This window comes from Labeo rohita, chromosome 7, assembly GCF_022985175.1.
Source record: "Labeo rohita strain BAU-BD-2019 chromosome 7, IGBB_LRoh.1.0, whole genome shotgun sequence".
Classification (NCBI taxonomy): domain Eukaryota; kingdom Metazoa; phylum Chordata; class Actinopteri; order Cypriniformes; family Cyprinidae; genus Labeo; species Labeo rohita.
This window is the reverse complement of record NC_066875.1, coordinates 19,418,666-19,443,889: the sequence shown is the minus strand read 5'-3', so window position 1 is coordinate 19,443,889 and position 25,224 is coordinate 19,418,666. Positions and strand designations below refer to the sequence as shown.

The 25,224-nt window shown below is 35.5% G+C and overlaps 2 protein-coding genes across 2 annotated transcripts in view; one reads left to right on the top strand and one right to left on the bottom strand.

The window, feature by feature from the left end:
- Positions 1 to 6,807: 6,807 nt before the first annotated feature.
- On the top strand, positions 6,808 to 15,774 carry crabp1b (cellular retinoic acid binding protein 1b). Its single transcript, XM_051113920.1, has 4 exons — positions 6,808 to 7,044; positions 8,563 to 8,741; positions 10,752 to 10,865; positions 14,929 to 15,774. The coding sequence occupies exons 1-4, from the start codon at positions 6,975 to 6,977 to the stop codon at positions 14,977 to 14,979; spliced, it is 414 nt and encodes a 137-aa protein (XP_050969877.1). The 5' UTR covers positions 6,808 to 6,974; the 3' UTR covers positions 14,980 to 15,774.
- A 2,350-nt stretch (positions 15,775 to 18,124) lies between these two features.
- Positions 18,125 to 25,224, bottom strand: part of sin3ab (SIN3 transcription regulator family member Ab) — a 31,225-nt gene continuing 24,125 nt past the window's right edge. The window contains exons 19-21 of the mRNA XM_051114738.1: positions 23,787 to 23,881; positions 21,811 to 22,012; positions 18,125 to 19,606 (exon numbers count right to left, since the gene is read on the bottom strand). Coding sequence (XP_050970695.1) covers positions 19,385 to 19,606; positions 21,811 to 22,012; positions 23,787 to 23,881 — 519 coding nt within the window. The 3' untranslated portion in view covers positions 18,125 to 19,384. The remainder of the gene's footprint in view (positions 19,607 to 21,810; positions 22,013 to 23,786; positions 23,882 to 25,224) is intronic.

The following is a 25,224-nucleotide window of genomic DNA, read 5'->3' as shown; positions in this document are numbered from 1 at the left end:
TGGTTATTCGTATTAGTCATTTTAAAAACCGTTTTGCTGATAAAATAATTGTAAAGCATTTAAATTGAGCTTTTTGTTATTCTTAATTTTGAAATTAGTTTTCATTTTTACACCAGAAACTGCCGTTCAAAAGTTTGGAATCGGTACGATTTTTTACCTTTTTTTTTTTTTTTTTGTAAGAATTCTTTTATGCTCATCAAGGCTGCATTTACTTAATACGAAATACAACCTGAAAAAAAATCAGTAATGTTGTAAAATGTTAGTACAGTTTGAAATAATGGTTTCTATTTTAATATATTTTAAAATATAATTTATTTGTGTGATACAAAGCTTAATTTTCATCAGCCATTACTCCTGTGTCACATGATCCTTTACAAATCATTCTAATATGCTGATCTATTACTTTCATTTTCAATGTTGTAAACAACTGTGAAGCATTAAATAATATATATATGTATATATATATATATATATATATATATATAGGATTTTAGGATTCTTTGATAAATAAAAATGGTCTCTGAAGGATCATGTGAGACTGAAGACTGATGTAATAATGCTGAAAATTCAGATTTGCATCACAGGAATAAATTAGATTTTAAAATATATTCACATAGTTATTTTATCTTGAAATTTCACAATATATTTTTTTCTGGATTTTTAAATCAAATAAATGCAGCCTTGATGAGCGTGAGAAACTTATTTTAAATTTTTTTTAAAAATCTTACTGATCCCAAACTTTTGAACAGCAGTGCATATGTCGGTTCAAAATATCGGTTATCGGTCTACTTGATCTGTAATAAATGGTATCTGCATCATCCCTGAAAAACACATCAGTCGACCCCTAATAATAGTGCATTAAAATACCAATTGTGCACAGTGTTCAAACCTTTCTCAAGTTGTACAATAGAAGTCATTATTCACTGCAAATCTTGCTTGGAAGCTGTGATCATTTTCATTCTGTAATGTAAACCATTTATATTCTGGATATTCTGCTACTGTTTTTAAAAGACAGGAGAGAAATGATGACAAAATGTTAATTTTGAAGAGAGTTATGCATTTGAGCACATCTTATGATACATTTGGAGTAAACTGTGGGAATTTAAACAGGTTTTTAAAACCATAACCCTTATATATGCTGTCTGTGAGATAAGCAGTTGTGAGATCTCCAAAGAAAAATGTACATGTAAATGTTGCGTCGAAGGTGTAACTGTAACTCATAGTTTCTGTGCTGTTTGATTCTACTTGTCACCACTAGGGAGCAGCCACTTACAAAACATTAGACAACACTCTGCTCTAGTCTAGTTGTGCCCAGTCGTACAGAAGTCATATAAGCCTATTCCAGTCATATTAATTATATATTTAGCAGCTGCTGCTGTTCAAATGCATTTTTTTTTCTTGCAGTTTCATTTTAACATCATCCCAGCTACTTTGTAACAACAGGGTAGACAGGAAATCAATAGTTTAGCATTGAATAATTTAAACTTGTATACAGGGATCTGTTTTTATTTGAGTGAGCATCAACAAATTAATAGTTAATGGGAATGAAAAAATATAAATACACAAACCAGTTGAGCCAAGAATTGATGGGATTTTGACTCACAACATTCATAGGTAATTAAAGTTAATTTCTGAAAAAGCCTTAAGATGAAATCATTTCAAATAAGACAAAATTTAAAAACAAGATATTTCAGTAACACTTTACAATAAGGTGTCATTCTAGAGGAATCTTTTTTTTTTTTTTTTTTTTGTGAGCACCAACACATTAATAGTTAATGGGAATGAAAAAATATAAATACACAAGTTGAGCCAAGAATTGAGAACTCACTCCACAAATATCTGGGACAGAACAAAAAACTTTTCAAAAATAATTTTAAATAAAAATGTCACATGGTGTATTATGACTCACAACATTAACAGGCAATTAAAGTAAATTTCTGAAGAAGACTTCAGAATGACAAAAATCATTTCAAATAAGACAAACAAATAAAAAAAAAACTAGATATTTCAGTAAAACTTTACAATAAGGTGCCATTTGTTAACCTTATTTAATGTATTAACTAACATGAACAAATAATTAACAGTACATTATTACACTATTAATCTTAGTTAATAAAAAAACAGTCATTCATTGTTTGTTCATGTTAGTTCACAGTGCATTAACTAATGTTAATAAACACAATTTGTGATTTTAATAATGCATTAGTAAATGCTGTAGAAGTATTTTTCATTTTTAGTTCTAATGAACTAAATTAGTTAACTAATTAACTAATAAACCTTATTGTAAAATGACAGATATTTCTTATTTTATTTCACCTCCTAACAACTGTAATAATAATTTTGAGGTATATGTAAGCCTCATTTTAATAGTGCAGTTTCTAAATGTGGAGATGTAACTTAATATAATCAAAATTGTGCAGGTTTTATGTTTTTTCCTAGTTCTCTAATGCTCTCTAATATGCTAATAATTCTGCAAAACAAAATATTTTTAAATCGTCCCAATATAGCAACTGGAAAAACCATGGAAGCTTGTTGTGGACAATAGTATAATAGTCGAAATGTTAAAAAAAAACACTGCTTTTAAAGATATAATTGACTTTAAAAAATGCTTTACTTTTTTTTTTCTTTTATAATTTTACACTGATTTCAAGCACTTAGTGAGACTGCAGTGTTTTTGTAAAAATCATACAGCGTAAGTAACTATAAATTTAAAAGCAGTGGCATGAATTTTGCTGATATGTCCTCGACACTGCAGCAGAAGATGAAACGTGGCAAAAAATTTTTGACTGTTTGAGAAGAGCATATTCATTAGTTCCATTTCAGGGCAAGTGCGCTGCCCCCTACAGTGTGTTTGTCTTTAGGCAGCAGAGATTCTTTCTGCTCTGATTTAATGATTAGTGCCAGAGCAGTGCTTCTGTAAAGCCCGAGGTTAGAGATGAGACAAATGTTTCCCTGTAGCTATATTCATATGATGGCTAGTTGCGCTTCAAACCGAACTTTGGGGAGGGGAAGAGAAGATATCACTCATTCAGACTTTAGATTTCAAATCTCAAGTTTGCAAGATATCAGCATTCCTTTTCTGTCCGTAGGAAAGCTTTAAAATTTTGATGAATCTGCTGCAGCGTGATCTGATCCAAAGGGAACAACAACTTCCTAAACAGAAATACAACCTATAGTGTAGCTCGAACTCAAAAAGTTCAAAGTAGATTTGCTCAGTTGGGATGCCATTGAAATTCTGAAAACCACACTACTTTTTATACCGAATCCCACAGTAGCTATAACTGAGAAAAACCACAAAATAAATATACACTGGGTGAGTTTATGCACAGAGAATAAATAAAACACACAAAATATGCCATTGCTTCACTTAGAATTTGCGCTTCCTAAGATTTTAAGCAACATAATTAAATCATAACAGAACAGTGGCCTGTTATCAGTGTGTTTGTGGCAATATTTTGTGATGGGGGTGTGATGTGCAGCTGTGATTAACTAGTGCTGTGATAGGGCCTCAGCCCTCAGGCCAGGAAAGTGCTGCCAATGATCCATGTCTCAGCCAAAACACAATGGCACAGACTTCATCACTGCAGCCAAAACCACTATCTTACACCCGCAATGCCTATGATCCACTGAAAAGAGCGTTACTGTCCTTTCCCGTAATATAGGGAAATATAGCTGCTACAGGCAATAACTAGAAGAATATCAAATGGTAAAACAGTTTGCACTATGAACCAATGTGTTCATAGTTAAGATGATGCATTAAAATAATATGGTAAGGCACACCAATTGGCAATATCAAGCAGCAGAACGAGTTTTGTGCAGCTAAAAATAGCTGGACGCGGGTGAGACCAAAAGCAAAACCCATAAAATTTACAAATGGCCACACCCATTCTTACGGGAGGAAAAAGGTGATTTCGTATGTAGGCTAAGATTAACAAATCCATGTCCATGTTTACTTTAGTTACTGAATGTTAACATGTGAAACCTTATTTTCTTAATCCTAATTAAACAATGCTTCTGAGAAATGTTCAGTGATAAGCAGATGGGAAGATGGGAAGCTTGTGAGCTGGGGTCTGATGACTCAGTCGCTGATTAGTTTGAGGTCAACGTAGATAAATGATGAAGCAAAGATCAGATGGACTGGAGTTTGAAGCGCAGCTCTTCATAGTCCGACACCCAGGGCATTGACGCATGCCGTCCCACTGGGAGTGACTTCCATTAGGTAAATTTCGGAGTGAAAAATGACTGAGCATAATAGATGCCCTAACGAGTCTGGGGTTCTCTGTATCTGTGATATCTGTGGACAGGGTGTTGTCACAGTGGGCCGTGTCTCTTTTGCAGAGCTGGACGTTGATGGATGTTCTCCATTAGTGTATGTCGATTGGTGATTTGTGATTTAATCTGGTATGACCTCAAACCAGGTCCATCTGCGCTCCTAAAAGCAAGGTTTCCTAATGGGGGTTTTCTCACCAATGTCATAGAAGAACTTTTTCTGGTTCCCTAAAGAGTCCCGAAGTGAAGAGTTCATAAAAGAACCATTTTTTACTAGTGTGAAGAATGTTTTAGAAATCTAAAGAACCATTTTTCACTATAAAGAACCTTTTGTGGAATATAATGGTTCTATGGATGTTAAATGTTCTATATGGAATCATAATAACAATGAAGAACCTGTATTTTTAAAGCTTTTAAAATGTGTTCGTAGAAGGACAAATACAAAGGTTGCATATGTTGGTAATACATTACAATAAGGTTTGATTTGTTAGCATTTTAAAGGAGTTCACTTCCAGAATGAAAATTTCCTGATTATTTACTCACCCCCATGTCATCCGATGTTCATGTCTTTCTTTCTTCAGTCGCAAAGAAATTACGTTTTTTGAGGAAAACTGTCCAGGAATTTTGTCCATACAGTGGACTTGTGGTGTCCAACGGGTTGAAGGTCCAAATTCCAGATTCTGGAAAAGTCACATACGGTTAGTTCTTCGTCTGTGTAATTCGGTTTAAAATAGTGTAGGCCGAAAAACTCCATCTCCTTTTCTTCTCCAACTTCAAAAAACGTCCAACATCGTTGTTTTACCTTTTTTTGTAAAAGACATTTGACTCTCTTTGCACGTTTGTTTTGTAAACAGTGGGTCGGTACTTCTGCCTACGTCAAGCGTGCATGATTACGTAATGTGTGAAGTTGAGCTAGTGCGAGATGAGCATTTGTGGTTAAAAAGTATATAACTGTGTATGATTGTTTTGCTAGTTAAGATCCTTATTCTTTGGCTGGGATCGTGTAGAGCCCTTTGAAGCTACATTGAAACTGCAATTTGGACCTTTAACCCGTTGACCCCCATGGAAGTCAACTATATGGAGAAAAATCCTGGAAAGTTTTCCTCAAAAACCTCAAAAAGAAAGACATGAACATCTTGGATGACATGGGGGTGAGTAAATTATCAGGAAATTTAATTCTGGAAGTGGAACTACTCCTTTAACATGAACTAACAATGAACAATTTCTATAATGTTATTTTTAATTATAAAGTGTTACCCATACAAAAAATTGGGTTACATTTTATTTTAAGGTGTCTTTGTTACAGTGTAATTACACAATTATAAACTGAGTTACATTGATTAACAAACTGTATTTGCTATATAGGGTTAGTTGCTTGTAAATATGGATAATTTGTGGTTATTACAATAGTAAGTACATATAGTGGAGTAACAAGGAAACTGTAAAATAAAACGTTCGCCAAAATTGCTTAAATGCGACAGTCCATTGTTAATGCAATAACCATACGCAGTACAATACAGTATGTTAATGCAACCTTTCTGCATGTTCCTGAGGAACAATGCTCCTCCACATCATGGTCTTGGCATAGCACAGTCTATTTCATGGACCACACATTGGCACATTCACCAGGGTCTAAAAACAAAGAAGAGAAAAGATACATTCACACACAGCAACATCTAAAGGCCCATACCAAATCAATTGATTGATGGGACAAACGGTGGCTGATGAGGGTACGCGAGCGAGCGGATGGGTCCGTTCCATCTCCTGGATACTTCCTGGAGAAATGACAAAGTGCTCTCTGCCCTCTCTCTACATTAATTATCAACTGCTGTCTCAAAGGCACTTTGTCAAAGAGATAAATGAAACAACATCGGGACAGGAACAAATCAGACTGCCTATGAGGGGGAAGGGGGAGTTCAGCCTGGGGCCCCTCTTTTTCTCCTGGGGCTCCTGTCCTTCTCCTCTTGGGAGGCAGGATCCAGGATGAATGGGTCTTCATGGGAAACGTGTCGAGGGCTGTTTTCGTGTGCTGGAGGTTGTTTAAAAAAGAAGAAAATTGGCTCAAATTGATATCATTTTTATAGAGGTACATGCAGACTAATAGATTTACTTTGAAACCGTTATGACTCAGAAATTGTTAGTAAGTGTCACAAATAATTACAAAGAAATAACAGAAAAACAGTATTTGTAAAAAAAAATATAGTCATATTGAGTGAAGGCACTGCTGGATAGTATTTTAAAAGTGCACTGGCGGAAAATGAAACCTATAATTTACATTTACTTTAATCCAAAAGTTGCAGAACTGGCAATGCAATAAAGACTGTAGAAGAGTATGAACTGACTACTTAGTCTTTAGAGCTTTGTATGAGAATAAATGTGACAGCCTGGATAGTATTAAAGCAATGAATTCAAGGGTGTGAGATGAATGAGAAGCGTTAGAGAATGGTGCTCCTGTAAGCCATTACATCCATCTGGTTGGGAGGGAGGGACCACTGACGTACGTCACAGATGCTTGCTATCAGCAGTGGTCCAGAAGGCGTAGCACAGAGACAGAAAGAAAGAGAGGGTGACAGAGACAGGGTGAGAGAGACAAGAGTGGAAACTGACAGCTTCTTTGATCTGAAAACTAAAAAGTGGTGGAAGATCTGATTATTGGGTTTCTGAATTAAAAGGCAAGCCGCAGTGATAAAAAGTAGCAGGTCAAGATGCCCAATTTTGCTGGAACTTGGAAGATGAAGAGCAGTGAAAATTTTGAAGAACTCCTCAAAGCGCTCGGTAAGCGATTCACTCACTTCATTCTTCTCTAAGTGTGTAGTGTGTGATTATATAGACTGTTTTATCCTGGTGTTTAGGCCCCATCCACAACCCTCTCTTCGTCTGCAGTTTTGTCTTCAATAGCATATTCATGGATTAACTAGTGTGAAGAGTAAATCACTATTATTTTCGGGCTGTTGGACTGTGTCTTCAGTCTCTTTTGTTTCTTTGGCAGCATGAGTTGCCTGGATTCTTATTCAAATTCTCAAAGCAACAGAGACAGTGCAGAGATTTAGCAAGGGCACAAAAATGTACCAGAGTGGATTTGATTTTTTTCTTCTTTTATTAAATGCAGTGTAATTGTTTTATACCAAGAATAATAATAATAAACCTATTGTGTGGCCCAGAAATTATGCTGTCTGAACAAGTCTGGGGTAAGAGGGCTTCACAATTTACCAGTTCAAAATGGTGATATTGTGAGATATCAAGTAACTATTTTCTATTTTAATATGTTTAGTAATATAATTTATTTCTAAAGGCAAAGCAGCCATTACTCCAGTCTTCAGTATCACATGATCTTTCAAAAATCATTCTAATATGCTCATTTGGTGAAACATTACTGTTATCAATTTTAAAAACAGTTGTGCTATTTAATATTTTTTAACCAATTATGCTTAATTTCAAGATTCTTTGATGAGAGTTTAAAAAGCATTTATTTTGAAAATAAATCTTTTTTAACATTTTATGCTGAGTAAAAGTATTATTTTTTTCTAACTGAGTCCACACTTTGAACAGCGGTGAGCATTTTTTTTGATAAATCAGAAAAAAAAAGTAGTGGTGAGTAATGGTGAGTGAAACTGACGCCTACAATTCTCCAGAAAACTGCTAAGCCTAAAGAGAGAGAACTGAAGTGTTTATAAAACTGATCAGACAGTTAGTCACCCTAATAGTTTACACTACAATCCTGTGCCAAAAATGTGCAATTAGCTTTTGTAGAGTTTCAACATTGTCCGTGTAGGTACTGCACAAGGCCGAGAGCCGTGGCATTCCTTCCAGTCAACACCCTGTCATTGCAGCTCCTTATTTGCAACATCTGCTGATAACAATCTACTCTGTGGTCACTTGATAACTATTTATTCCGAAAAAAATGGCATACCATGGCTGTATGAATGCTTTCCATGCCCCATTTATGACTAGGAAAAATGAACGTCAGTTACATTATAAAACATGAAAGCCACACAAATGAAAGCAGGTCAGATATTCCCTTTGCCCCAGTATCTGTTGCAGCACATTCAAATAAAATGGATGTAAGTATGCCATCTTGAGGGAATTAGAGTGAGATATTCAAGTGGGTAATTACAGCACAGTCAAGAGTGATGAGTGCTCATGGAGTTTTGTTGTATATAATAATCTTTTCATTTGGCGACTTTTGTTTGCTCCACTCTGCCTCAATGACATAAAACTGAAAACATTCACAGAAGCAAAGTGACAAATTTGTCATAACTCTTGTGGTGTAATTAGATGTTTTGTGTAATGTAGGGGTGAATGCGATGCTGAGAAAGGTGGCCTGTGCTGCGGCCTCTAAACCCCACGTGGAGATCCGGCAGAACGGTGAACAGTTCTACATCAAAACCTCCACCACTGTAAGGACCACAGAAATTAACTTTCAAATAGGAGAAGAGTTCAACGAGGAGACCGTAGATGGGCGGAAGTGCAAGGTAATACAGCGTATGTTTAAATACAGTTGAGGTCAAAAGTTTACATACACCTTGCAGAATCTGCAATATGTTAATTATTTTACCAAAATAAGAGGGATCTTACAAAATGAATGTTATTTTTGATGTTGTAATGACCTGAATAAGATATTTCACATAAAGGATGTTTACATATAATCCACAAGAGAAAATAATAGTAGGGTCATTTATAAAAAATGACCCTGTTCAAAAGTTTACATACACTTGATTCTGAATGTTGTTACCTGAATGATCCACAGCTGTTTTAGTTGTTCATGAGTCTCTTGTTTGTCCTGAACAGTTAAACTGCCTGCTGTTCTTCAGAAAAATCCTTCAGGTCCCACAGATTCTTTGGTTTTTCAGCATTTTTGTGTATTCGAACCTTTTCTAACGATGAATCTATGATTTTAAGATCCGTCTTTTCAAACTGAGGACAACTGTAGGACTCATATGCAACTATTACAGAAGGTTCAAATGCTCACTGACGCTCCAGAAGGAAACACGATGCATTATTTAGCAGGGGGTGAAAACTTTTGGAATTTGACGATCAGGGTAAATGTAACTTTTTTTTTACCTCTTCGAAGGAAACATGTAAGTATCATCTGTAGCTTCTGAAGGGCAGTACTAAATGAAAAAAAAGATATTTAGGCAAAATAAGAAAAATGCACACATCTCTGTTCTGTTCAAAAGTTTTCACCCCCATCTCTTAATGCATTGTGTTTCTTTCCAAAGCATCAGTAAGTGTTTGAACCTTCTGTAATAATTGCATATGAGTCCCTCAGATCTCAAAATCATACAATCATTGTTGGAAAGGGTTCAAATACACAAAATTGCTGGAAAACCAAATAATTTGTGGGACCTGAAGGATTTTTATGAACAACAGCAGACAGTTTAACTGTTTAGGACAAACAAGGGACTCATAAACAACTACCAAAAAAAAAACAGCTGTGAATCAGTCTAGCTAGTGCAAGTCATTTTTTTTTAAATTACCAATCATTTTACTAGATTATTTCTCAGCTGTGATCGTGTAGAGCCCTTTGAAGCTGCACTGAAACTGTAATTTCGACCTTCAATCCATTGGCCACCATTAAAGTCCACTCGACTGAAGAAAGAAAGACATGAACATAGTAGCTAAACAGACAGTTTGTGACTGCGTTAATCTTTCTCTCACATCTAAGCCAGGTCACAGACAGTTTGGTAAATTAGATTATATGACACACAAGCGCATCAAAGCGATACTGCAGGCTTATCTAAACTAGCTACAGTCGCCCTTATGTCTTCCACCTTTAATCTCCTGGATTTGAATGGATCTGAGGGGATTCAGGCTCAAACGGCTGCTCTCATCACATCCAGCACCGTGTAAGATAATGTGTGCATACTAAAGCACTGATGAGCACTGATATGACAGGATGTGTTTCGTGAGGACACCAAGTTTTCATTCTAAGCCTGTCAACCCATCAGAGGCTGATGAAAGGGCAATGGGCGGCGACAGGCCGAACTGTCATGTGCTAGAAAGCCTTTTTAACAAGCTAACCTTTATGACTGCTGCCTTTTACAAGCAAATAAAAGTAACCACAGGCCTAGCACAAAATAAACATCTGTTTTTGACATAAATGGACACCCAAGCATTTTTCACTTTACTATTTATACAAAGGACTTCACTTAAGCAGAGAGGCTTTAGAAGAGAAATGTGAAAGAGTAAAATATATAGATGTGGTTCATTGGCATGACGTAGCAGGTCACCTTTGGTGGTCATCTGTCCTCAGTCCATTACGTATGATATATTCCCTCAAATCAATGTCCTAAGAGCCTTTAACATTCAATGGACATCATAATTCAAGTGTAAATGGACAGAAGAATTCCTCTGAGAAAAATGAAAATGTTCTTCCCTGGAAAGAACTATTTTTTTTTCCGGTGTGCAGTACATGTAGATACAGATGTTCATTTTTAAAAGGCTGTGTTGTGAGATGGCCATTAGCTTGTAATTGTTCACAGAGCCTGGTCACATGGGAGACCGAGAACAAGATGACCTGCAGGCAAACCCTTCTGGATGGTAACGGCCCTAAGACGTACTGGACACGAGAGCTGAGAGGGAACGAGCTCATTCTGGTGAGGAGCTTTTCTATCACTTGATAGTTCCTTTTAAAATAATCATACAATCATCTGTTTTGTGCTCTGAATGTGGCATGTTTCAATCTGCTTTGTGATTTCTAACACCCTTGAGAAACTGATTGCTTGGAGTTTTTACAAAAATGCAGCGTTGGGCAAACATCTGGCCTGCTCTGTTTAATAGGCCAGATGGACAACAGTAAACTGGCCTTATAACTGAGGAGGTTTTATTACTGGCTTTATTCACTGGCTTTGCTGCCCCTGAGGGACATCAAATGTCTTCCTCTTTTCGTTCAAGTATCTGTTGTAAACTTTAAAGTGGATTTGAGAAAGACTTGTGATGGCGAAACACTCACGCTGTGAAATGATTTGCACCATTCTTCGCAAGGGTCACTGAAAATATGTGCCATAAAAAGCTGTTCATGAGCATTCGGTAAAGGTAACTTGTGCATAACAAGCGAACACAACCTACGGTAGCATCTAACCTTGTGTGACACTAATTTCTGGATCACCGGCATTCTGATGAAGTTCATGCTATTTATAAGAAGGCCATACTTTAAAGTTTATAGAGGCTCTATATAAAACAAGTTAAAACCAAGGCCCAATTCTGAAATTGCTTACTCTGCAGTATTCACTAACCACTTGTGCAAAACTGAGTTTACTTCAGTGTCCCAAAACATTTTTTAAAGCATTGGAAGCACAAACACCATGTTTTTTTTGCTATAAGAAGTGTTATCTTCCATAAAATTGGCCTAGTCTATGTACATCTATGTACAAAAAAATGACATAATTTTTCTGATTTAAGCTATTGAGTTGATATTTCGATCACTGTTGTAAATAAATAAAAATGTAAAAATATATTAATTATATATTAATTTGTTTTAATTACCAATTTTGTATGCATTTTTTGTGCTTTCCCGCATTACACAAATGCTATATTCTTAACACTTACGAAATTACACTTATTTGGACACTTAATACACATTGAACAGAAATAAGTACATAATATGTTGTTTTATTTTTTAGACATTTTTAGTTTTTAAAATGTAGCAGTTTTTAGAGTTTTTACGTAAATTTAAGTATTGACGGCATCCATCACAATCAAACATTCAACCTTGTTACTTTGACCAAACAGATATTTATCGTCCTGTTTTGGGGGGGGAAAATATATATCAGTACAGTTGAGGTCAAAAGTTTGCATGCCCCTTTTAGAATCATTAAAAATATTAGTTTACCAAAATAAGAGGGATCATACAAAATGCATGTTATTGTTTATTTAGTACTGACCTGAATAAGATATTTCACATAAAAGGATGTTTCCATATAGTCCACAAGAGAAAATAATGGTTGAATTTATAAAAAAAAAAAATGACCCTGTTCAAAAGTTTACATCCCCTTGATTCTTAATACTGTGTTGTTACCTGCATGATCCACACCTGTGTTTTTTTGATTAATTAACAATTAAACTGCCCACTGTGGGCACCTTCTGGCCCCACTAATAATTTTTTTTTTTCAGCATTTTTGTGTATTTGAACCCTTTCCAACAATGACTGTATGATTTTTGAGATCCATCTTTTATCACTGAGGACAACTGAGGGACTCATATGCAATTATTACAGAAGTTTAAATGCTCACTGATGTTTCAGAAGGAAAAATGATGCGCTAAGAGCCGGAGGGGTTAAAACTTTTTAATTTGAAAATCAGGGTAAATTTAACTTATTTTGTCTTCTGGGAAATGTAACTATCTTCTGTAGCCTCTGAAGGGCAGTACTAAATGAAAAAATATGATATTTAGGCAAAATAAGAAAAATGTAAACATCTTGTTCAAAAGTTTTCACTCTTAATGCATCGTTTTTCCTTGTGAAGCATCATTGAGCGTTTGAACCTTCTGTAATAGTTACATATGAGTCCCTCAGTTGTTCTCAGTGTGAAAAGGTGGATCTCAAGCGTTCAAATACACAAAGATGCTTGAAAACCAAAAAATGGGGGATGTAAACTTTTGACCTCAACTGTATATCATTAACGAAAAACTAATGTTTTAAATCAGCAGTAGCTGCCACTAAATGACAGCTTAATATAAGGAAAATTGGCAGCACTTTTACATATTTTTTCATGATTTTTTGATTAATTATTTGATTATTCTGTTATGTTGCATCTTACATTCATATAACATTTGTTGACAAAAGCTATTAAAAGGATTAGTTCACTTCCAGAATAATAATTTCCTGATCATTTGCTCAAAAAAAGTTGAACATTTTTTTTTAGGTTTTTTAAGGAAAACATTCCCGGATTTTTCTCCATATACTGGACTTCAATAAGAGCTAGTTGAAGGCCCAAAATGCAGTTTCACTGCAGCTTCAAAGGGCTCTACACGATCCCAACCGAGGAATAAGGGTCTTATCTAGCGAAAAGATTGGACATTTAAAAAAAAACAAAAGTATATACTTTTCAACCCGCAAATGCTCGTCTTGCACTAGCTCAACCTCATGCATTTCATAATCAAGCACGCGTGACGTGGTGGAATTTCCGATCCGGTGTTTACATAGTGAATGTGCAAGGAAAGTCAAACGCTGAAAATGAGAGTTGTTCACCCTACCTTTCTGAACCAAATTGCACAGACGAAGAACTAACCACACATAACGTTTCCAACGTGATTATGTAATGTGTGAAGTTGGGCTAGTGCAAGACGAGCATTTGTGGTTAAAGAGTATACCTTTTTTATTTAATTTTTTTTAGAAAATGAATAATTTTGCAAAATAAGACCCCTAATTCTCGACTGAGATCGTGTAGAGCCCTTTGAAGCTGCACTGAAACTGCAATTTGGACATCAGTGAAGTCCACTGTATTGAGAAAAATCCTGGAATGCTTTCCTCTAAAACCTTAATTACTCTTCAACTGAAGAAAGACAGACGAGAACGTCTTGGATGACGTGGGTAAGTAAATTATCAGGAAATTTTTATTCTGGAAGTGAACTAATTTAAGAGGCCATTCCAGACTCTATGTCAGTGCTAAATAAATGACCTCAACAAGGAAATATGCTGAACCATTAACACAGCGTTCAATCGTATTTATGCTCCACATTAATGCGTTCATGGACCTTGACACAGTTGGTGGCATTACAGCATGCAGGTCAAGACATGTTGAAGTCACATCTGTGTCTTATTAGGCACAGCAGAAAATGTGATGCATCACAGTGAACTGGTAAAGCAGCTAGCTCACATCAAAACTCCTTCAGGCTCATGAGGAGGAAAGAGTTGAATGCATGATGGTGATGCATGTCTTTCCATTCAGGACCAGCTGTTTTGTCATAAGCTGAATAATCATGACCAACTGCAGCTAATTTAAAAAATTGCCTTGTTGCATATGAACATAATGGCAACTGCTTTTGGTCCTTTTGTTTATTGAAATTAATGTGTTATTCTTATGAACCACTTGAAATAATTTGTCTTATGCTTTGCAGCACTCTTCATTACAAATGGTTTATGTAAACTTTACCTCATATTTACCTGATTTTTTCATTCTAATGATTAATGTGGGTGGCGTTTTGTAAAAAAAACGTCCACATTACCATAAAGCTGGCATCATGGAACAGAGTTACTGGCGGTGACCCAGAAAATACTTTGCAAATGGGTCTAATTGATCATGTTACATGTAGGAATGCTGGCGGTGTGTACGGGCCTGACACTCCTCTCTCTAATGTGTCCCATGGCACCAGTGCACACAGCAGATGGCCTGTCCTAATACCATTTTTTAAAAGAGTGCGTGAGGTGGTCCCGCTCTTTTCCCGCTCTGGAGCGCAGATGGTTTATGGTGTTGTCAGCTGCTCTAGTTCTGTTTTGATGTGATTTCCTAAATCAGTCCAATCAATACATCAGCCAAAGCATTTCAGTGATAAACAAATCGAAGAAGCTACAAACAAAATGTTTGTCTGAGCAAAATACCTTTGTGTATCCAATCGATCTACGACTGCGAATTAATTGTAGTGAACAAAATGAACTGTGAATAACACTGAAAGAATGAGTGAGTTAATGGAGTTCTCTCTTTATTTATTTTCATTGCTCAGACCTTTGGGGCCGACGATGTGGTGTGCACACGGATTTATGTACGGGAATGAGCACTGAGGTGAACTGGATGGAGGGAGATTCCGGCACTTGCAGCTTTGGAGGAATAACATTTCGTTCGTGATTAACTTGCACTGTAGTGTGTTAGTTGATACTTTCTCCTGTTCTGACTTCATCACCATTTATTCAGTTTAATCATTAGATTCATTTTTATAATGTGTTAATTAATTTTATATGTACAGTGTTAGTCAGGCCTGGCTCAAGCACTAAGATGATTTAAAAGCATAGCTTACCCAAAAATGAAAATCCTGTCATTAATTACCACCCTCATGTCGTTCCAAACTCGCAAGATCTTCATTCATCTTCAAAACACAAATTAAGATATATTTGATGAAATCCGAGAGCTTTCTGACTCTGCACAGACAGCAATGCAACTGAAACGTTCAAGGCCCAGAAAGGAAGTATGGACATTGTTAAAATAGTCCATGTGACATCTGTGGTTCAATGTATGCAGGGTCAGAAAGCTCTCGGATTTCATCAAAATTATCGTAATTTGTGTCTGGAAGAAGAACAAAGGACTTATGGGTTTGGAACGACACTAGGGTGAGTAATTAATGACAGAATTTTAATTTATGGGTGAACTATTTTTTTAAGGTGGGCCGGAGAGTTGGGGAATTGAGCAGGCCTGCTGTTAGTTATTTTCATGGTTATATCTGACAAACATTCTTAGAACAGTTGCAATGGTTTACTGAAGCCATGTCTAATGATCTTCATTAACCTTTTTTTTAGTCATTGTGCATGAAATAATAAAGACATAATTGTTAATGATATGATCGTACATTTTTGAGTCTGTTCAACTAGCGTGTTTTACTGAAAGCCCCACGCTGAGCCCTTTCATAAGTTTACATAAATTTGAATCATAATACTGTATGTTCTTACCTAATTGATCCATAACTGTTTTTATATTTTGTGATGGTTTTTCAGAGAAATCCTCCAGGTCTCACAAATTCTCTGGTTTTCCAGCATCTTTTGGATATTTGGCCTCTTCTATTTGGCTGTATGATTGTATGCAATTATTTTAAAAGGTGAAAACATTTACTGATCATCAAGAAGAACACTATGCATTAAGAGGTGTACATTTTTCTTATTTTGTTTAATGATATTATTATTTTTTATTTACTGCCCTTCAGAAGGTACATGAAATAACTACGGTTCCCGGAAGACAATACTACTGTTAAACTGTTTTGGGAACAGTAATCTTTTTTTTTTTGAAAGGAAGGTTATATGCTCACCAAGACTGCATTTATTTGGACAAACAAACAAACAAATTAATTAATTAATAAATTAATCAAAAAGTGAAATATTATTACAATTTAAAATAACGGTTTCTTTATTTTTATACATACACTACCAGTCAAAAGTTTTTGAACAGTAAGATTTTTAACGTTTCTTAAAGAAGTCTCATCTGCTCACCAAGCCTGTTTATTTGATTCACAGTACAGGAAAAACGGTAAAATTTTGATTTTTTTTTTTTGCTATTTAAAATGACTGTTTTCTATCTGAATATATTTTAAAATGTAATTTATTCTAGTGATTTCAAAGCGGAATTTTTAGCATCCTTATTCCAGTCACATGATCCTTCAGAAATCATTCTAGTATTCCAATCTGCTGTTTAAAAATATTAATTATGTACAATTTTTTCAGGTTTCTTTGATGAATAAAAAGTGCAGAAGAACAGCATTTATCTGAAATAGAAGTCTTTTGTAACATTATAAATGTCTTTATCATCACTTTTGAATAATTTAAAGCATCCTTGCTAAATGAAAGTATTAATTTCTACAATTTCTTAATTTAAAAAAAAAATATATATATATATATATATATATATATATATATATATATATATATATATATATATATATATATATATATATATATATATATATGTATGTATATATATCGACTCCAAGCTTTTGAATGGTGTAGTGTATAATGTTACAAAAGCTTTTTATTTCAGATAACTGCTCATCTTTGGATCTTTCTGTTCATCAAAAAATCCTGGAAAAAATGTACTAAACTGTTTTAAATATTGATAATAATAATAATAACAATAATAATAAATAAATAAAAAGTTTCTTGAACAGCAATTATTAGAATGATTTCTGAAGGATCATGTGACACTGCAGACTGGAGTAATGATGCTGAAAATGTGGATTTGATCACAGGAATAAATTACATTTTAAAATATATACAAATAGTAAAAATATTTCAACATTCTACTGTTTTTGCTGTACTTTGGATCAAATAAATGCAGGCTTGGTGAGCAAAAGAGACTCCTTTTAAAAAAAACAAAAACACTTACTGTTCAAAAACTTTTGACTGATAGTGTATATATGTAAATTGTATTTTATTCCTGTAGTGGCAAAACTGAATTTTAAGCAGCCATTACGCCAGTCTGAACTGTCACATGCAAAAGACAAATATCTGGCATGGCTAACGACTTGTAAAAGAATCAACGGGGTCAAAAGAAAGTGTTGGCTTTCTTCTTTCCATCTGTGAGTAAAAGCTGTCATCCGTCTCCATTTTATGCTCTGTGAGTTATGGACTTGGAGAGCCTTTTAATGACCCATTTCTCCAGGGACTGCTTAACTTTAATATGGGGCCAAAACCTAATTAAATAATGAGCCATATCGAACCAACACCTTTTTTTTTCTCCTGGTAAGTTAAATGTCACTGTAGACTTTTATTACTCTCTTTGGTATTTAAACCTACTCGCCTTTTTAGGGCAAGAAGCTATGGAAGATCATGTCTGTAAAGCTAAAATAAAAGGTTACACTTACACAAAATATTAAAAAACGTTAAAGACTATTAAAAAAAAAAGTTAATTGCATATCCTAACAAAAACTGTGCAGAATTAGTGTGAGAACTGCATTAATAACGGCATGCTTTAATGTGATAATGAGAGTTTGGGTAATGTTTTAAGTTACTCTATAGTCATTTGAGTGTACAATATTACACTGCGCCCCCGGGAGAACGTCCAAACACTCCCTCTGCTGCTGGTGCGAAAAAACTACAGTGTTTCAGCACACATCAATTATGCATTCTCAATATTTAGAGTGCATGAATGTAATTCAGTGTGAAAACAAGCATGCATTATTGATCTTCATATAGTTCCAGGCGGCTCGACACACAGCAGGGTAATCTACTACAATTCTGTTTTATTTCAATCTTTAAAACAATAATGAATAATATAAAAGGGCTGTACATGAGAACATAGAAACATGCTGTCATTGCCTTCTTTAAATATGTTTTACATATTTGTCAGCATAAACCAAAGCCTCGAGGCACATACAAATGCGCCCCAAGTTACATATCCAGACTTCTCGGTATAAGAGGGCAAAATGGGACCAAACAGGATCGTTTCTAAGTTCTACTCAGAACACAGGCAGTGATATCACAAATTGGAATACAAGGGCCAAATATAGCGTCATGAAAAACCATCCTATTCAACATCTCAGGTTTTGGACAAACTCGAAGCTGTCGAAGCGAACATTTCCATGACTACATAAACGAGAGGAGACAGAGTGACCAGACGAAACACTTTAAACAAGTACTCCCTTTGGTAAGAATAGTCATAAAGTGTTTTCTTAAACATCCCAGCGTTAAGCTGAAAAGGAAGCCTAAGAGCTGAACTACGTAACAGTGAAGGTTGTCAGAATATAAACAGTCTGGCATATATACATCGTATTTACATTACAAGAGCTTTTGTGACTCTACTTACTCTGGTGTTCCTGATTGACACATTGTGGCTGGTATGTCTATTAATTAACAGTAATACCTTCATTAATGGTGCTGTAATTAACCTGTGAAAAGAGACCTTAATTACATTTCACGTATATATTGCGAACAATACACTTGGGAAATTCACATCATCAGTCCTGGTTTAGCTGCATAGCCCCACACACGGAGGCTTTTTTTAAAAACTGATTCGAGATTTTCTGTCATTGTCGGATATTTTTGAACATGTGGTTAAAGTGAACCACAAAAGACATATTGCTAATAAACTACTATTCACCTTGAAGAGATGAAAAATAAAAAACGATATACAAATGGGCATGAGCTTGACCTGTATTTGTAAACCATCCTTTTCACAAAAAGCCTCTCGAAAAGACGATTCTTATTGTCTTGAAAATCGAATGAAAGTCTGACTAGAGCTGCAGCATTTGCAAGAAGTGTTTTCTTGCCCTCGTGATTGAAGGACACTAACCGAGTATAAAGTCCTGGGGGAAAAAAAGACTCAGATCTAAAAATTTAAAAAGGTAGAAATAAAAAAAGAAAGTGAGCAATCTTCAAAAGAACTCGATGGCGGTCAGATTTTAATTTCAGTGCTACTTCAGTCATCGTAAAAACAACATAAAATGGAGGGAAAAGCCCTCCCTTTTCTTGAAAACTTGAGCTTTACAACGTAGTGCTGTAGGTGACTTTATATTTGTTGATGTTCTGGAAGTGAAGGATCTTGGGCTCACAGACGGTTCTGCAGGGCAGGAGCCCCTCCTGGCCCTCTCCCATCAGCCACTTGTAAGTGATGGTTGCCATCTCACTGGTCACGTGCTCTTTCCGCCACCTGTCTAGCCACATCTGAAAGCGCTGATGCAGACGAGTGCTTACTCGCTGGTGAGACTGAAAATCATCAAGATGAATAGAAATTAATTAAATGTGAAGCATCCTGATAAATTCAAAACATATGTGTGACCCTGGACCACAAAACCAGTCATATGGTTCATATTTGGCCAAAATACAACTATTTGAAAATCTGAATCTGAGTAAAAAAAAAAAAAAAAAAAAAAAAAAAACTAAATACTGAGAAAATAGTCTTTAAATTTGTCCAAATGAAGTTCTTAGCAATGCATATTACTAATCAAAAATTGAGTTTTGATATATTTAATGGTAGGAAATTTACAAAATATCTTCATGGAACATGATCTTTACTTAATATCCTAATGATTTTTGGCATAAAAGAAAAATGGATAATTTTGACCTATACAATTATTGGCTATTGCTACAAATATACCCGTTAAGACTGGTTTTGTGGTCCAGGGTCACATATTTCCTTCACAGTGGTTCTCCAACTGGGGGCTGAGGCCCACTAGGGAAGCCTCATTTAGTTTAGGCAAGTAATTTTAATTAAAATGCTAATGAATATGAAAATCAAGATGTAAAATGAAATCTAAAAATAGCCCTGAATGTTCCCCTCAAAAGCTATTGTTGTTAATAAAGAACACACAGAATTACACTCCTCAATATTCTAGATCACAAAATCAATCATGGGTAATTAATCTGTAAGTATAATAATTCACCAAAAACAAAAATTCTGTCATCATTTACTCCCCCTCACGTCTTTCCAAACCTGTATGACTATGTTCCATAGAACATAGAAGATATTTTTAGGATTGTTGGTAACAAAACATTTCCAGTTCCCACTTTGTGTCCATACAAGGAAGGTCAATAGCAACCAAAACTGTTCTTTAAAATATCTTACTTTCTCCTGTGGACATAAAAGATGATGTTTTGAAGAATATTGCTGATAAAACCGTTTCAGTTCCCATTCTGCATTTTTTGTCCATACAAAGAAAGTCAATGGGAACCTAGCTGTTGGCTAAATGTCTGATGCATATCACACACAAAATTGCAAACACTTGAGTTTCAAAGTCCTAATCAGATTGGTTAAAATACACAGGATTTCCAGGAGACGTTTGCGCTGCGTTCTTTAACGTTCCGCCTGGAAACAAAAGATTCTGTGATGCCAAACCCCCTCGTGGAGGAAAAAGACTTGTTTACAACTGTGATAATTAAACTAAAAGCTGATTTTCAAAAGTATAAAATAAAAGTTCTAAGAGTATTAAAGGGTTAGTTCACCCAAAAACGAAAATTAGCCCTTATTTTACTCACCATAAAGGCATCCTACATGTGTATGACTTTCTTCTTTCAGTCAAATCCAATCGGAGTTATATTAAAAATTTGTCCTGGGTCTTCCAAGCTTTATAATGGCAGTGGGTGGATGTTTCTGTTCAACAGACCAAAACAAGTCCAATAAAGAGCATCCATCCATAATAAAAAGTGTTCCAAATGGCTCCGGGGGTGAATAAAAGCCTCTTGTAGTGAATCAATGTGTTTTTGTTAGAAAAATATTCATATTTAAAACATCACTTTTCTCAAAGGACGTATGCGTAGTGCAAACCAACATTTGTTTACAGAAGCAAAGGAGGCAAAGTTTCCTTTTTCTCACAAAAATACATAGATTCACTACAGGAGGCCTTTATTCACCCCCGGAGCTGTGTGGAGCACTTACTATTTATTATGGATGGATGCACTTTATTGGACTCGTTTTGGACTGTTGAACAGAAATATTCACCCACTGCCATTATAAAGCACAAAAGAGCCAGGACAATTTTTAATATAACTCTGATTGGATTTGACTGAAAGACGAAAGTCACACTTAGGATGCCTTGAGGGTGAGTAAACCCTTTAAACACTGGTGTGTTATTTGTGGGGACATTTCCATGCTATGCTAGAACCAAAACTGTTTTTATCATCAATATTCTTCAAAATATCTTGCTTCCTTCTGTGAAACATACAGGTCATACAGGTTTGGAATGACTTAAATATGATTGCTAAAAGTGTTTTCATGTTTGGGTGGACTATCCTTTTAATATCTCAACACTCCCAGTTTCTAATCATTAAAACTAATTTAAAGTATAATAATTACAGAAGAAATATCAGAAGAAATTTCTTAGTCAGTATGGGGGCGTTTCAAACATTGTGTGAGACAATGGTGGCCCCTCCAGTCAAAACATCTGAGAACCATTGAACTTTCATCTATATACCTGATGTGCTCTCAGCTGTGCGGTGCGTCTGTACATGTAGTCCTCCGACTTGAAGACATACACCATCTTGTAAGAGTTGAGTTTAAACATGCACTCCATTTTCGAGTCCTCGCCGCCCTCTGAGGATTTCTTGGCTGTTTCTTTGGCCTCTCTCATCTGCATCTCCTGACCTCTCTGGCACTTCCGGATTCGCCTTAGGTTCCTTAAAAAGAGCATTGCGCATCGTTTTAGTTTTCAAGAAACATAAATATTTCTTAAATTTAGTACAAATGCCATCAATCATATTAAGGCTCAGGTTCTGACAGCCTAAGGAGAGGAACATCCTAATCAAAAAAAAGAAAAATTACGCACCAATGCAACTGTCTACAGTGCACCTGGGTCTCAACAGATATGATAAATTATCAACAAAAATGATAATCTCCACTGAAAACTCATATCCTTGGCAAAACCATATTGATTTGAAGGTACTGGGTGGAAAAAAAAATAATTTCCTGCTTCAATTAAAGACTAAAATTAGAAATGTACTTACCAAAGGTTACAGATGTGAATGGGCATAGAAACCATGACTCTTATTTTGAATTCAGGACTTCACTTAAACTAGCCAATCGTCACAAAAAAAGAAACCAAGTAGGGAATAAGGTTAAATGGCCAGGATATGGGTTGACATTGTGCATTACGCATTGCATGACCATGCACTACAAGTGTTTGTTGCATTATTTTCCTAGCAAAAACAGTGGTGCAAATGTCAGCTACTCAACCTCACACTGCACATAAACAGAAATGAATCAATCCAAAAATAATCATTTGATTGTCAGTTTGTGGATGAACATGGAGATATCAAGAGCATCTCTCCAGCCACTGCACATAAAACATGCATTAAGAAAACGAAAAGAACAAGCAAATCAATCATCCTCCCATGCTAGAGCTCAAACGTCTGTTGGAAAGAAATACACGCACATTTGAGGATAAAATTCAGACCAGAGTTTTATTGACAAGCCCCTCTCTGAAATACAGCCGTCTTTGTGTCAGACCGTGGTGAGTTTAAGTTCGAGTCATAACACCACTTTGTTAACTGACAACCCCAATCGAACTCAAAAGAGAATCAGCAACGGGAGGACAGGATCATCTCTGAGATCTCAGCATACAAGGTCTACTCACTCAAATCTTACAGACTATAAAAACATTTATACACAATCATGAAATCAAGTCACATACAGAAATATATCTGTGGATAGAATTACACAAACAGACCACAGCACACTTTGTGAGAAAGCAAAGACGTTTTCTGAAACCCAAAAGTGGGCTACTTTAAAAAGATTATGAAAATCTATTCAAAGGAAAAGTACAGATCTGAACAAAGCACTCTGCTTTTGCAGAACAGGCTCATCTTATCTAAATGCACAGTCTTTAGCCTCTTTAGAAAGTTGCCCTTCCAAAAAAAAAACATTGTGACTCAACCGAACCCTGTTAAGAGCAGGCATATAAAAACATCTTCCATATTCTCAGATGAAAAACATTAAAATGAAATGAATTTCCACCTCATTAAATGTGTTTTAAAGGCTCAACCACGATTTTTGCCATAAAATAAAACAAAATGGTGCACATAATTTTAGATAACACCTCTGCACACATTCCCCACAAACACACCGTACTTACAATTCATAAATAAGCGTAAAAGAACCAATATGTACTGTACTGTGGCCACATCTGAGCAGAGACAAACAGCTTGACAATGAGTTTTCATTAAATAAATTCTCAATAAAGTGCAAATGCAACCAGGCTTGTGTGTTTGGGTAGAAAACAAAACAAAACAGGTGATTACAAACAGGCAGCACTTGTACAGTGTGACTCCCCATTTTCAAAGACTACCGAAAGTATTCCTGGGATGTTCCTGTCTTGAGCTGATGCTTCATGGGAAGGAGGCAAGTTTAAAGGACTCATGGCTCTAAAGATGGGTGTACTTGGCTGAGCCTCACCTGGGTAGAAACACAGGCTTCTGGGAGAGGTGCTCTCGCAGCTCTGGAGAGGCCGAGCTGGTGTTCAGATATCGCTCCACGTAGTCGGGCCAGCGCTGAAACACACACAGACAGACATTCAAGGTTACATTTACGGAATAAAGAGTCAGTGTTAACAGCATCTCTGTCTGGAACTACTGAATAATAGTCGAATGCATGAATATCACCTTCAGGATATGATCTGCATGGCAGTTTTAGGTGTTGTTTTACAGGTCTCATTTCTATGCACGAATCTCATATATTATGCAAAGGCTCTGTTCATATATTTCACCTCTTGAAAAATGGTCTCTCTTTGGAGCACAAGACCAAAACAGACATAACCAGAATTGAATTACAGAACATGCAGAAGAAATTGTTGAATAAAGTTGTTATTTTTGTTTTCTTTGCATGCAAAAAGTATTCTTGCAGCTTCATAAAATTAAGGTTGAATGACTGTCACATTAACTATTTTAACGTTGTCTTTACTACCTTTCTGGGCCTTAAATGTGGTAGTTGCACTGCTGTCTATGCAGGGTCAGAAAGCTCCCGGATATCATCAAAAATATTAGAGATGCACAATATTATCAAACCAATATTGGAATTGACGGAATATGACAATTTATGCCGATATGTCTTGCTGATAATAACTCATATGCACTGTAAAAAATAAAAAACACAATTTGTTGAGTCAGCTTAAAATAATTTGTTACCCTGCTGCCTTAAAATTTTAAGTTTGGTCAACTAAAATAATTTTATTCAACTTGAAATGTTAAGTTGTACTAAGTAACAAAAATAATTTGTTACCCTGCTGCCTTAAAATTTTAAGTAGATTCAACTCAAATATCTGAGTTGTCACTTAGTATAATTTAACATTTCAAGTTGAATAAACTTTTGAGTTGACTGAACTTAAAATTTTAAGGCAGCCAGGTTACAAATTATTTTAAGCTGACTCAACAAATTGTTTTTTTTTTTTTTTACAGTGTGTACTAGTGATTAGATCACATCAGCACTGTGGCTCATTCTTAAAGCTAAATTTTGCCTGAATGACACGGGCAGTGGAATAGGAAAAACATGCAATAAGATTGGAGTCAAGTGAACTTCTTTTAACTTGAGCACCGTGTTTTTATAATGCCGTTTCATGCAAAAGACATAAGCACAACAGTCAGACACGTCCATGTTAACATTAAAACAATGGAAAAGCAGAGCAATCAAATAAAGAACCTGTGAAGAACTACTACTGTATTTCTGATATTTCATATTTGCACTATGGTGACAGGCTGAAAACTGCTGTTCATTGTTTCTACAGAACATTCAATGTTAATAATAGTCCACTGGTGTTATACCTTCAGTCATTTTGAATTTAAATTACCTTGACTTTTGTGGGTTTTTTTTTTTTAAAGCATTTTCCTTGTATTATTTC